The sequence below is a fragment of the Sorex araneus genome, chromosome 3 (genome assembly GCF_027595985.1).
Source record: "Sorex araneus isolate mSorAra2 chromosome 3, mSorAra2.pri, whole genome shotgun sequence".
Classification (NCBI taxonomy): Eukaryota; Metazoa; Chordata; class Mammalia; order Eulipotyphla; family Soricidae; genus Sorex; species Sorex araneus.
This window is the reverse complement of record NC_073304.1, coordinates 34709375-34723060: the sequence shown is the minus strand read 5'-3', so window position 1 is coordinate 34723060 and position 13686 is coordinate 34709375. Positions and strand designations below refer to the sequence as shown.

General features: G+C 36.7%; 1 protein-coding gene across 4 annotated transcripts in view; it reads left to right on the top strand.

The window, feature by feature from the left end:
- Positions 1-13686, top strand: part of FUT8 (fucosyltransferase 8) — a 280643-nt gene that overhangs the window by 123715 nt on the left and 143242 nt on the right. For 3 of the 4 annotated variants that reach the window (XM_055132354.1, XM_055132353.1, XM_055132352.1), the window contains one exon: positions 8462-8497. The exons of the other annotated variant lie outside the window; for it this stretch is intronic. In XM_055132354.1, coding sequence (XP_054988329.1) covers positions 8462-8497 — 36 coding nt within the window. The remainder of the gene's footprint in view (positions 1-8461; positions 8498-13686) is intronic. 4 annotated transcript variants of the gene reach the window in all.

Here is a 13686-nt window from a genome sequence, read left to right as displayed (position 1 = left end):
GCGATGCACAGGGGTTACTCCTGGCTCTGCACTCAGGAATTACCCCTGGCGGTGCTCAGGGGACCATATGGGATGCTGGGATTCGAACCCGGGTCGGCCGCGTGCAAGGCAAATGCCTTACCCGCTGTGCTATTGCTCCAGCCCCTGTAGTTCAGTAATTTTTAAAATAGAATTTTAAATGTATTTCATTGTTTCCATGATCTTCATAGTTACTATTGAAAAATAAGAATTTTTAATTGAATGTATCTCTTTGGCTAATTTTGGATTTCAGTTTTTCCTTTTATATTATTGACCACGATGTACCTAGATTTAACTTTGTTTTTAAAATTCAGCTTGAAATTCACAATTTCTTGATTCTGGTAGTTGATATTGGTAGTTTTTGGAAATCCTCAGCAATTATTCTGCTCTTCTTTTCTCCTTCTCATAGCAGTCTTCTTTTTGTGGAGTCTCATATGAGTTCTATATGTCTTTTGTTCTGTAATTTCTCTTTGAACTGCTTCTATTTTATTTAAAAAAAATTATTTTCAAAGGGCTCACAGTAATTGATTATATTCAGTATTTCAATACCAATCCCACCACCATTACACCTTCCCAATACCATTGTTTAAAATATTCCAATCATCACCCAAGCCCCAAAGGCAGATGCTAAATAATTTATTTTATATTGCTTGTTATAAATAATTGACTGAAAATGATCCGAAAAGATTACCTTAGAGGAAAGTGTGTGAAAATTGTTGTATCTCATCTTGGAGCCATTAAGCCACTGTATTAGAGATCACTAATATGTTAGAGTTTGAGTCTCGTGTATATATATGTATGTATATTCATGTATACACACATACATATACATATAGCACTGTAGCACGGTCATCCCATTGCTCATCGATTTGCTCGAGTGGGTACCAGTAACGTCTCCATTGTGAGACTTGTTACTGGTTTTAGCATATTGAATATGCCACAGGTAACTGGCCAGGCTCTGCCGTGTGGGCGGGATACTCTTGGTAGCTTGCCGGGTTCTCCTAGAGGACCAGAGGAATAGAACCTGGGTTGGCCATGTGCAAGGCAAACGCCCTACCTGCTGTGCTATCGCTCCAGTCCAGTACACACATATGTATATATGTATATATAATTCTTTTATATCACTATTGATTGTCTTCTACCTTACACTCCATCAAATGTGTTATGCTACTCTTGCTATATTAGTGGAATCATTGTATGGAATGTCTCATGCACGCTCCTGTAATTCTAAAATTTTTTCAGAATTTTAGAATTCAGTGCTAGAACTGGAGTTAAATTTTTTTTAACTGGATGGTGATTTGGGGGTTTGGAGGCATCTCTGCAGTGTGTTCTCTTCCAAGATTTACTTGTGAGTCTGGATCGTGGCCATTAATATACTTAAATAGTGTCTTAAGGTAGTTTGTGGGGGTGACTGCCAGAAAAGTGGAAGCACAAGGAGATGGGGCCCATTCACAACTCTGGAAACTTTAAGATTTCAGTCACAAGTCTGGCATACCTGGGTTTTCCAACATTCAATCTCAAGCGTGGGGGACTCAGGGTGAGTCCATGAGTGTCGACTGTGAGTGTGTAGGCATTTGAATTATGGAGGTTTGCAGCTTCCTGTTCTTTTGGGGCAGGTGGTGAGACACACCTGCCCCCCTCCTGTGTCCAGATGAGATCAACCTGGTGTGGGATGTGAAGGCATCTCTGCAGTGTGTTGCTCTCTTCTGAGATTCATTTGTGAGTCTGGGTGATGGCTATTAATGTGCTTAAAATGAACTGCTTCTAATTTATTGTTGAATTCATTGCAGTGATACGTACATTAAATTAAAAATAATTTTTTTATTCTGAAGTATTACTTTATTTTTAGTATTTTTTTTACTCTATAAATACTCCATTTTCATCCATCTTATGTTTCTTTAGTTATTTATGAGTGTTGTATTTTCTGCTATACCTAGATGATACCTGGATTGCCAATTTATTTTTGTTTTATTTTTAATTACTGACCATACTTTTTACCTCTTTGCATGTCTACTGTTATTTTATACTAGATATTCTCTCTAATGAGATTATAGAGGCTTCCCTTTGTTGGTAATGTATTGTCTGACATTAATTCTTAATAATCCATTACAATGAGGGAATGGGCATGTTTGCATTATAATTTTGGTAAAAATTAGCACTCTTCTATTTTTTTCTGTCTCCAGTCATAATTATTACCTGCTTTATGTTGAGAATATTTTTCTTTAAAGATTTAAAGTTGTATAGGAAAGTTAGTCTCTTACTTTTAAGTTTAGTTTTGCTTTTTAGTGGTAAACATTCAGTCTAGTATCTCACACATGGCCCTGCATTTGGGTGTTTTAAGCTTTGTTCTTTGACTTCCTGTCCCATGTAACTCTGGCAATTCTAAAGAAAAGACTCACTGTGAGTTTAAACCTCAAGCAGGATTTTGTCTCAGAATATCATAAGACTATGAGAAATTTCAATCTGTTTTAAAATTTCTCTCTGACACTCCTTGGAGCCCCAGAATTCATGAAACATGGAGAATACTGAGTATTTATTTAGTGTTTCTATAACTTTCCAGACTTTCATAGCAACCTTTTATGGTATATAAGTAAATACCTAAAATCATTGGTTATTCCCCAGGTATAGTTACAGATCTCTTTTCTGGAATTTTAATTTGTTTTTACTCTTAATACATCCTACTCTTCACTTTTAAATGGTTATATTTTCAAGTTACATGTATATGTGCATATTATAATTATTAGAAATAACAGGGTTCTCCTGCAGAGAGTCTGTTGCCCCCGTGCCTGTCTTCACCAGGGCCCCTCAGAGGGGCTGGGTTTCAGTCTCCTTCCCCGCCCCGAGCAGAGCCCCCACAACCAAAGACCTCTGGAGCCCAGCCACAGCCATGCTCAAGGCCTCTCTCCATATGTTTAGATGAGCCTCATGCATGAAGGAACTGGCAGAGGAACCCAGGTGTGTGGGACTTGAGGCTGAGATCTCCAAGCCTTCTTGGATCGGGACTGGGCCTCTCTGCCCAGTCCCAATTTTCCAGTAGCTAAGCAAGATTTTCCAGATCCCCCATTTCCTAGTAGCTAGGCAGTCACACCCAGAAACACCCCCGGAACCGCGTAATCCCACCAACGGCCAACATCCAGAGATTGTAAAACCAAGCTCCTGGAAGCTCGCGGTCACGCAACATCTTATAGCCTAGTTTTCTCTCTGGCAGAACCTGGCAAGCTACCGAGAGTTTCCTGCCCGCATGGGAGAGCCTTGCAAACTCCCCATGGTATATTCATATGCCCAAACCAGTAACAATGATGGGTCTCATTCCCCTGACCCTGAAAGAGCCTCCAAATCAGCACCATTGGAAAGGATGAGTAAAGAGAGGCTTCTATAATCTCAGGCCTAGGACGAATGGAGACATAACTGAGACTGCTCGAGAAATTCGATGATCAGCGGGATGATGATGATGATGATGATGATGATGATGATGATGATGATGATGATGATGTTGATAGGGTTTTCCATTATATACATTATTATGGTTGGACTCAAAAGTACTTTTCCTGGATTCAAATGGTTGAAGTTCATTTTTCTTAATGTTAATGTCATTGATTCCTATACTTAAATCCCTGGAGCTCTTCTAGCTCTTGCCCTTCTAAAGACCTGATACCTTAGGATTTCCTTTGATTTGCTGTTTTGTTTTGTTTGGAGGCCATATTCAGCAGTGTTCTAAGGCTATCCCTGGTAAAGTACTAGTGGAGGGTATTTTGCTAGTGGAGGGGAGGGTTTACACTTCGCAGTGGTTGGGGGTCTTGGGATAAATTATGGGTCTCCTGAATGCAAAGCCTATACTCCAGTCCTTTGATCTATCTCTCTGGCTGGCCACTTTGACTTTGTTTTAAACCTTTCCTCACATTCTGCCCCAAGTTGGATGGTTGAGGGTAAGGAGAAATTTCAGGTGAACTGGAAATTTAAGCTCTTTGATCAATCTCTGCTTCATCAATTGATAAAGTGCACCTCAAAGGATAAAGAGATTAAGATGAGATGTATAAAGATTGTATTTGCTGAACCTATCTTATCAAAAGTTGGAAAGTAAGTCTAGAATTTAAGGGATAAAAGACAAAGTTAAAAAAGAAAGATACCTTTGATAATAATTCATAGTTAGAAAACGTGTTGCACAAAGTAAAAATTCCTTCTTCACTTCAGATAACCCATCGTTGTCATGGATTTGGAGATGCAGATTTGTGGAAATAGAATTAACATATATGTGTTGTTCTTATGTTTATAATTCATTATTTCCCAAAGGGAGTGATATTCTTGGAGGGAGCCATGGAATGAGTTAGGGGTCCAGTAGTAGCATTGGGCTCAATTTGGAAGTACTTTCTTTGATTAAAGAAGATAGATTTCCAGGTTAGTGTTGAGCATTTTTATATTTTTTTTCTGAAAAGAGCCAAAGAAATTTGGGAACCTCTGGATTTTATGCAATTCAGTAAAAGCCTAATATGGAAGAAATTTTATTTTTCAATTATAACATCTTTGTCATGGATACAACAGTTGGTTATGTAGCCGATAAACTTTATAAGGTCATACTTTTTTTTTTTAATCCTCTAATCATTCTTTTTCATGGAGACAAACTGTTAGTTGGAAGTTAGTGCACTAAAATCAGTTATCTTTTCTTTCACTCTTAAGATCTTGATTTTTCTTATTTTGTTTGCTTTGGGGCTACACTCTACAGTCCTTGGGGTTTCTCCTAGTTCAGTGTCAAGGGGTCATTCCCAGTGGTTCTTTAGTGGGAATCAAGGAGCCTAGGATATCAGACCTAGGCTTCCTGCTTGCACAGCATGCTGTTGTTGCCCATCAAGGCATTGCTCCAGCCTCAGAGTGGTAGCAATGAAAGCAGCTTGACAGTAACACTGTAGCACTGTAGCAATGCCCTCCCGTTGTTCATCGATTTGCTCGAGCGGGCACCACTAATGGCTCACAACAAATTGTGATACTTGTTATGGTTTTGGGCATATCGAATACGTCACGGGTAGCTTGCCAGGCTTTGCCATGTGGGCAATATACTCTCGGTAGCTTGCTGGGCTCTTCAAGAGGGACAGAGAAATCAAATCCGGGTCGTCCGCGTGCAAGGCAAACACCCTACCCGCTGTGCTATCACTCTAGCCCAACACTATAATTGGTACCTAAATATGTATTTCTACATATCAGACCCTGTTCTAAGCACTTACATGTACTGATTCATTTTATTTACACAACAGGCTTATGAATTATGTTGTTCCATTTTCCCAATTATGTATGTAGACTGAGGAACAGTTAAATAGTTTGCTGAAATTTATGTAACCATGAATCGTAAAACTGGGGTACAAACTTAAGCATCTGGTTTAGTAATCCAGATTATTAATCAAATTTCTTTGGTGCCTATAAAAGTAACTCCAGTGGCACCAAAATACATGCCACAATCCTTTTTCTAATACCTTTTGTTTATTTTGTGTATAGAAGAGACTAGACCATAGAACATTGATAGGCCATTAATACCCATTTGCTATCAGACTCCTTTCCTCTCTGTTTAGCATTGAACAAATTTTAGAAGAGGGAAAAATATCAGAGATAAAGAAGAGGCATTACCAAGAAAAATATCCTAATTGTTTTTTGTCTGTTGGGTTTTTTTTGGATGGAGGTGGGTGATGTTTGAGCTCCCAACCAGGCTGGTGGTTCAGTATGAGGACCTGAAGATGTAGTGCTGCTCAAAGCCTTGATTTGAGGATTATCTGGGATGACAGCAGAGCGGATAGGGCATTTGCCTTGCACATGGCCAACCTGGGTTCGATTCCTCCTCTCAGAGAGCCCGGCAAGCTACCGAGAGTATCCCACCCCCATAGCAGAGCCTGGCAAGCTACTGGCAAGCATATTACCCGTGGCATATTCGGTATGCCAAAAACAGCTAACAAGTCTCATAATTGAGACGTTACTGGTGCCCGCTCGAGCAAATCAATGAACAACGGGATGACAGTGCTACAGACAGTGCTACCCCAGTAGTACTTGGGGTCTTCCAGGGCTATACCCAGTAATGCCTGGAGGACTATGTGATGCCAGGGATGAAAGTGGGTTCAGCTACATACAAGCCATATGCTTTAATTTACCTCATAGTATTTTTTTGCCCCATAATACGATATTTGACATGCAAGCACATGACTGTTAAATTCATGAGACAAAAATATGTGAAATGAGGAAAATCTATAAATTCACTCTTTAGCTCGAGACTAACACTTAAGTAATCAAGCAAGAATGAATTTTGTAAGTGTATATTTGATCTGAAAATCATTTCATTAAAATACAGCCTAAATTCACATTTATAGAATATTATATCCAGCAGTAGTACAAAATTCACTATTGAAAAGTTACTCCGGATTAGGAGTTTTACAGTTTTTTTAGAGGTTCTTTGGAGTAACAGTGAAGGCTGATGCATATTAAAAGTTGGGCAGGAAGAAGCATTAGATTGTAGAGACATCATTAGAATACACTCTGTGGAGAAGATTGATTTTTTTTCTTTCCAACCTCTGCTCATTTTCTGCTTTCAACAAAGATGATTCAAAGGTTGTAATGTGGCCAAATGGTAGAGTGCATGCCTTGCTTGTATGAGACCCTGGGTTCAGTCCCTAACTTGGCAACAAAAAAGATCAATAAAAGCTGGCCATGTTGAATGTAGGGTATCCTCATGTATTTTCATGTCTTATAATTTCATCATCCATATTAATAAATTCATTAAGATGTCAAAATCACCACTAAGCAAAGACAATTAGATTAACTTTTAGTAATTTGGAAGTAGTACATGTGTAGGATTTCTTGAGCTAGTTATATGATTCTGAAGAGCAAAATAGCCACTAGATTTTTTTATAGCTGCTAATTAAAAAAAAGTATTATAAATAAGAAGGAAATAATAAAGCTTACTCAGAGTCACTGTGGAGTAAAAAGTGGTGAATCGTTTGACAATTCATTTCAGGTTGTTTAGAGTTAAATAACAAAATTCATCTGATTAAATTTACACTGTTAAACTCTTGTATTAGTTATATCTTGCTATGCAAAAACTTACCAAAAATTAGTATAAAACAACATGAATTACAGATTTGTAGTCTTCACTGCTCACCTGCTACCTCTACTTTGCAGTTTCTTACTAGGTTTCAGAAAGTGTTGGCTTGGTCTGTGGTTTTATCTCAGAATTAATGGGAAAGGTTAAGAAAATCACCTGGTTGTTAGCAGAATTCACTGACTTTTTGGTTGTTGGATTGAGGACCATTGGTTACTTGCTCTCTGTTGCATACTGCATGTAGTCTCTGCCAGATCTCACCTCTCTTTAAGGAAGGTTCTAAAATAATAGTTTATTACATTAAAACTAGAGAATAAGAGAATATGATATCAAAATGAAGTTTTGCTTTTTTCATAAGACAATTACAGAAGCTGTGCTTACACAGGGGAGGGGATTTATCAAGGACTTGACTACCAAAAGTCATAGATCTATAGTGGTGTCTCAGAACCAACCCTCTACAACAGGTTGATTCTACTTACATGCTTTATTGTATTTAATAATAATCATAATAAAATTCAAATTCTCCTTGAGCACCAACATGTTTTCTTATTTAGAAATAAAACATTTTTCTGTAGATCACATGGTTGTTTAGTGCCAAAAGCCTTATAAGAACCTAAACAGTCTGACAATAGGAAGTTTAATAGTGAAATTTTTACACTTAAAAAAAAACTAAATTATTTTTAAAAAGAAAATTTGAAAAGTTTTAAATGTTGCTTTTTGTGGACTTTTAAAAGTTGCATAAATGAGGTATGAGAAATTCTTACATGAAGCAGATTGCTCACTAGTTACTGATTTTCACTACTGTTTCAGACAAAATTCTGTCACTGTCAGTTTCTTTTTATGGTTTGGATATAAAGATTGAGCAGCAAATAATGGCCAAATTTGAAATTTATTTTTTTGAGAGGAATAGAAGACATAACTTGAAGGTAGAGTTGTTTAACATACTATCTTCATTTAATCAATATTTTAAGATTAATATATTATGTTCTTTCTATGAATGATGTCTTTAGTTACTAGATTCTGAAAGCTACTGTTATTAGTACGAAGTGTTTTCTAATAAAGAGTTAATTTTTTTCCTCTTTCCTCCCTCACTTTATTCCTTCTTTTTTTCTTTCCTTTTATGTAATGTTCCAGAATCACCTATGAATTACAATGCTCAAGGCTACAAATTGTGGCTAAAAAAATATCTACCCGTTGTTTTAAAATCATTTATTTATCTTTGTTATACTGTAAGTTACTCAATCCTACCTTCCATCAAAATGGAAATAATTGAATATAGCAAGAGTAAGGTGATTAAGACTGACTTTAAATTACTGTACTCAGTAATTAAAAGTTATTTTTTCCTTCCCTCCCTCCTTCTCTTTCTTTTAGTGCCAGGGATCGAGCCCAGGACCTCACACATGCAAGGCAAGTGTTTTACCAGTGAACCATATCCCCAGCCCTTTTAGTTATTTTGAACTTGCCTTTATTTTTATTTCTTTTATATAGCATCCCTGTAATTTTATGTATATATGTTTAATCTTTTTCATAAATTTTAAAGGTCTGGGTACAAAAGGACACATTTGTGAATGGTCTATCCTTTCATTCATGTAATGACAAGTTGATTATCACTGTTTACTTGGAAGCAGGTCTTTCTGATGAACACTATTCTGCTTTCAAAATATTAAATAAATATACATTGGGATTAATCAGCAATTGGACACAAACAAGTATGACAATTTTCATATTAATAATCACAAACTTAAAATATGAATGGAATATGCATTCTTTTATATCAGATATTCTTATAATAGCTCATTGTGGGATTTGGTTGTATTCATTTTTACTGAGCTCTGATAAGTTTTGGCAAACAAAAACCAGTGAGATAAATCCAGCCCTCTCTTGTCTTGTATTTTGTTTTATTTTAATGCCTATACACTAAAATTGTACATAATCTGTTGATAACTATTTGGGAAAAAACTTTTTTTGGATGATTTAAGAGAAATTTTGTTTTCCTGAAAATTTTTTTTAATGTCATATTGACATTTTAGAATTCACTTAGATAAAATCATGAAATAGTTATTGGATAAATTAGTATTCTAAACAAAACTGTCTGAAAGAGAATTAAAAAAAAGAGAATTCTTCATATTAGAGTTAACTTGTGAATTATAATAGGTAGAAGGAAGTAAAATACAAAATAGCTCATTGCTTTTCTTGTTTTTCTAGATCAAATTAATCAATTTGATTTTTATCTAATATTTTTAAATCCCAAAATCTGTAGAAATGTGTTGCTTGGCACACAGATATTTCATATAAGAAATATGTAAGATTTCTAAATGGATTAGACACTAAAAAGTACTTAATAGAGAATGTGCTGTCTGCAAATAAAGACTAACGTAACATTCAGAAGTACACTTTAATGTTATTTCTTGTTTATATTAATTTGCTCTTCAAAAATATCTCTTTACCACATGATATGTAGAAAAGCTAATTGACTTAATCATTTTATTCCAAGTTAGTGGCTGTAGTAGGAAAATTTTCTCTTGCAAAAAGGTATAAAGTAGTATTATATTCTCAGTACATTGTCAATGCAGACATTTAAAAAATAATCATTCAAATGTGTCATCTTTTAAGTATTAATTCATAACAATACAATTTGATAACCTGCAGAATATAGTATTAATTACAGTAGTTTTGATAAATATAATCAGAGGTTACCATATGACAAAATAATAAATTGCCTACTGAAATCATGACATCTCTAGGTTATATAGATACACCTGTATAAGCATCTAGATTAATATCTATTAATTTTTTTTTCTTTTTTTTTCTTCCTTTTTGCATTTTTTGGGTCATACTAAGGAATTACTCTTGGTGGTGTTCAGGGTACCATATGGGATGCTGGGAATTGAACCAGGGTCACCTGCGTGCAAGGCAATCACCCTACCCACTGTACTATTGCTCCAGTCTCAATATCTATTAAATTTACTCATAGCAATAGCTTAGAGTTATATAAATAAAAATGACTTATTTAACATAGAAGTTTCTCATTAATATTGTCACATTGTCTCACTGTTGTCCCATTGTTCATCAATTTGATCGAGCAGGCACCAGTAACATCTCCATTGTGAGATTTGTTGTTACTGTTTTTGACATATGGAATACTCCATGGGTAGCTTGCCAGGCTCTACTGTGCAGGAGTGATAATCTCGGTAGCTTGCCAGGCTCTCTGAGAGGGGCAGAGGAATCGAACCCGGGTTTGCCACGTGTAAGGTAAATGCCCTGCTGGGATTTGTGTGGTCAGAATAGGAATATATATAAATAATTACCCAAACTTAACTCTCTAAGACCGTTAGAACACATGATTGAGCACAAACTGCCTACATATTTGTTTGCATAAGATAGTGTCTTGCATAACCTAAGCTCATTTCTTATTCTACCATAATACTTTTATACCTGGGACCAATGTTGCCTTCTTCTTGAGAGAAGTTACATAACTTGCCTTGCCAGTTAAGGGGATATGTACACACTATGTGTGTCCTAGTTCCTGAACCAAGGTCACATCAGTAAAGCCTTATCCTGGGACCTGAGAAGAAAGAAAAAATCATTTCAAGTTACTTCAGTATTAAATAGGGCTCATTTCCCCAGCATGATGAATAGTGCATTCCCTGCTACTATTCATAGTGCTGCATAGCACATACATGTACCCATACACACAAAATTGTTGCAAACCAACCTAAGCCAATTTATTATTTAATTTATTTTTAAAAAACATGTATATTAGTAGCTTCCGAAAACTAGAGGTCTTTAAGGAAGTTGGTCTTGCTCCCCCATATTGTGTCAATGCTTAATATGTGATAATGAAAGCAAGTCTCAAATTGAATTCTGCCACATATGTAAACAATATTCAGTAGATGAGCATACAGTCACACAATTATTTTGTAAGTCCAATGAAGTCAAGGATTGCTTTTTCTCCTTTTAGGTGTTTCTGCAGTATTTGTGTGAATGATTTACTTGAGGAAGTTGTGACATTATTCTAACAAAATCTGACCGATCTTGTATTCATGTGTTAAGGAATATCTAAATCAGCCCAAGGAACTTATTTATTTGTTTATTTATTTATTTATTTATTTTTGTGGGGTTGAGGCACTTGGGCTGGTGCTCAAGGTAATCCCAGCAGTGCTTGGGGATCACACATGGTACAAGTCACCTGGGCTGGCTGCATGCAAGGCTAGTGCTTTCCCCACTATATTATCTCTTGTCCCTGGGTAGTTTTTCAGTACCTACGCCCAATATTTCATTCTAAAGAGTACAGACTATTGGTTTTCTCAGAATTTTGCATGTTCCAATGTTACTCACAGGTTGAGGGAGATTGCAAGGAACAAGCACTTGCCTTGCATGCTGATGACCTTGGTTCAATTCCTTGCACCACAGAAGGTCATACAGCATTGATAGGAATGATCCATGAACACAGAGGTTGGAGTAAGCCCTGAGCTTAGCTGCATGTGACCAAAAAAAAAACCCAAACTCCCCAACAAAAAAAGTTGTTCACAAAGTGCTATTCCATATTTCTAGCATTTTTATGTATATTGAATTAACCTTACTGATACAATTATATTTCTTGAGTTTGTTAATAAACCAGCAGAATCTCCTGCCCCCGCGCCAGTCTGTTCACTGGGGCCCCCTTGGAGGGGGGTGGATTGAATTTCTCTCCCCACGCCAGGCAGAGCTCTGGCAGCTGAAAACCTCCAGAACCCAGCCACAGCCATGCTCAAGGCCACTCTTCACATACTTTTACGAGCCTCACCCATGAAGGAACGGACAGAGGAACCCCGGTATGTGGGACCTGTGGCTGAGATCTCCAAGCCTGCTCGGATTGGGGGACTGGGCATCCTCCACTCAGATCCCCAGTTTTCCAGTAGCTTGGCAGTCACACCCACAAACTTTCCCCCCCACACACACACCATGCACCATGTAATCTAATCAACGGCCAAGATCCAGAGACTAAAACAAAGCTCTCCCAAAGAGAGCGATGCAGAAACTTGCATGGCAGAGCCTGACAAGTTACCTGTGGCATATATGATATTCCAAAAACAGTAACAATAATGGGCCTTATTCCCCTGACCCTGAACTCGAAAGGGATGGATGGAGACATTACTGGCGCCGGCTAGAGCACATCGATGAGCAATGGGACAACAGTGATACAGTGTTAACAAACCAGTTAATAACAGACTGTCTCATTTTGATTGGAAATAAAGTTGATTAGACTTAGTATTGCTATTGCTTTGGGGATTAAGGCTTCTCCCTCTCTTAATCCTAACCCTCCTCACCTGATTTATTGAGATTGACATTGACATTGCATACATTTAAGATGTACAGTGTGAGGGTTATTTAAAACACTATTGCCTTGCATAGTCACTTTTTGGGAGGTGTGATGAGGACTTTAAAGATTTATTTTCTTAGCAACTTTCCAATATATAACATAGGGCTGGAGAGATAGTACATTGGGTAAACTGCTTGCCTTGCATACTTCCTGACCTGGGTTTGATTCAGCCCCTTAAGATATGTCAAGAGTGATCCTTGAGTGCAGAGCCAAGAGTAAACCCTGAGCACTGTCAGATGACCAAAAGCCAAACCCAAATAAGGAAACTATATATATATATGTGTGTGTGTGTGTAGTTCATTGCATTGTTATTCACCAGAGTTACCATACTTACATTAGATTCCCAGAGCTTATTATTTTTAGCTGAAAGTGTTCCTTTTTCTCACAAATTTATTCCATAGCACCTTCATAAGATGCACGTGCAGAAGCTATATATTAACATTGCAGATTACCAGTAAGAAATATTAGTCATGACAAAGCTGCTGATATACTATGTTTAATGCAGTTTTAGGATGTATGCATCATTATTAATATTAGAGACAATATTGGGGTAGATATTTAGTTGAAACATTGCTATGGGACCTACATACCTTAATCTGAGTTGGGAAAGGGCATCATTGATACTGTATACACTGGATTGTAATGTGAAAACTTGATTATATTATTATTATATATACATATATGTGTATATACGTGTGTCAGACTTAAGGTTTGAGTAGTTGTTTAAAATTACAATGTTAGTAACATCTAAGGACTGTAGTATTTCTGATTTGTTTCATTTCCAATTAGTCTTTGAAAGGAAGGACAGATCAAGGTGAGCCTCCAGGGTTATTAATTGCATTTGCATTGCTCATGTTGTCACCATCTGCTTTATCTTACCTAAAAGTGTAATAGTAAACTCATTGAGCTAATTACATATCATTTGAGGCACTGTCATTGATCCTTATTAGTCATTAAGATAGTGCTGATTACATTGTATGTATCCATACAAAATTATACTCATAGTTCTTTAATACATTTTGATCTTTCATATGCTTTTCCTGTATTCCTGCCCTTTATTCTGCATGAAACTCTTTTGTTATCCAAAAACTCTTCCTTTAAGTTTTAAAATAGCTAAAGTATGGCTTTCCTTCAAGGCTCCTTATCTATGCCAGATATAACTCTCTTTCGCTGTCTTTTTAGTCCAGTCTTACCAGGGGTGGAGAAAGTGATTCAGTGGTAAACCATGTACGTG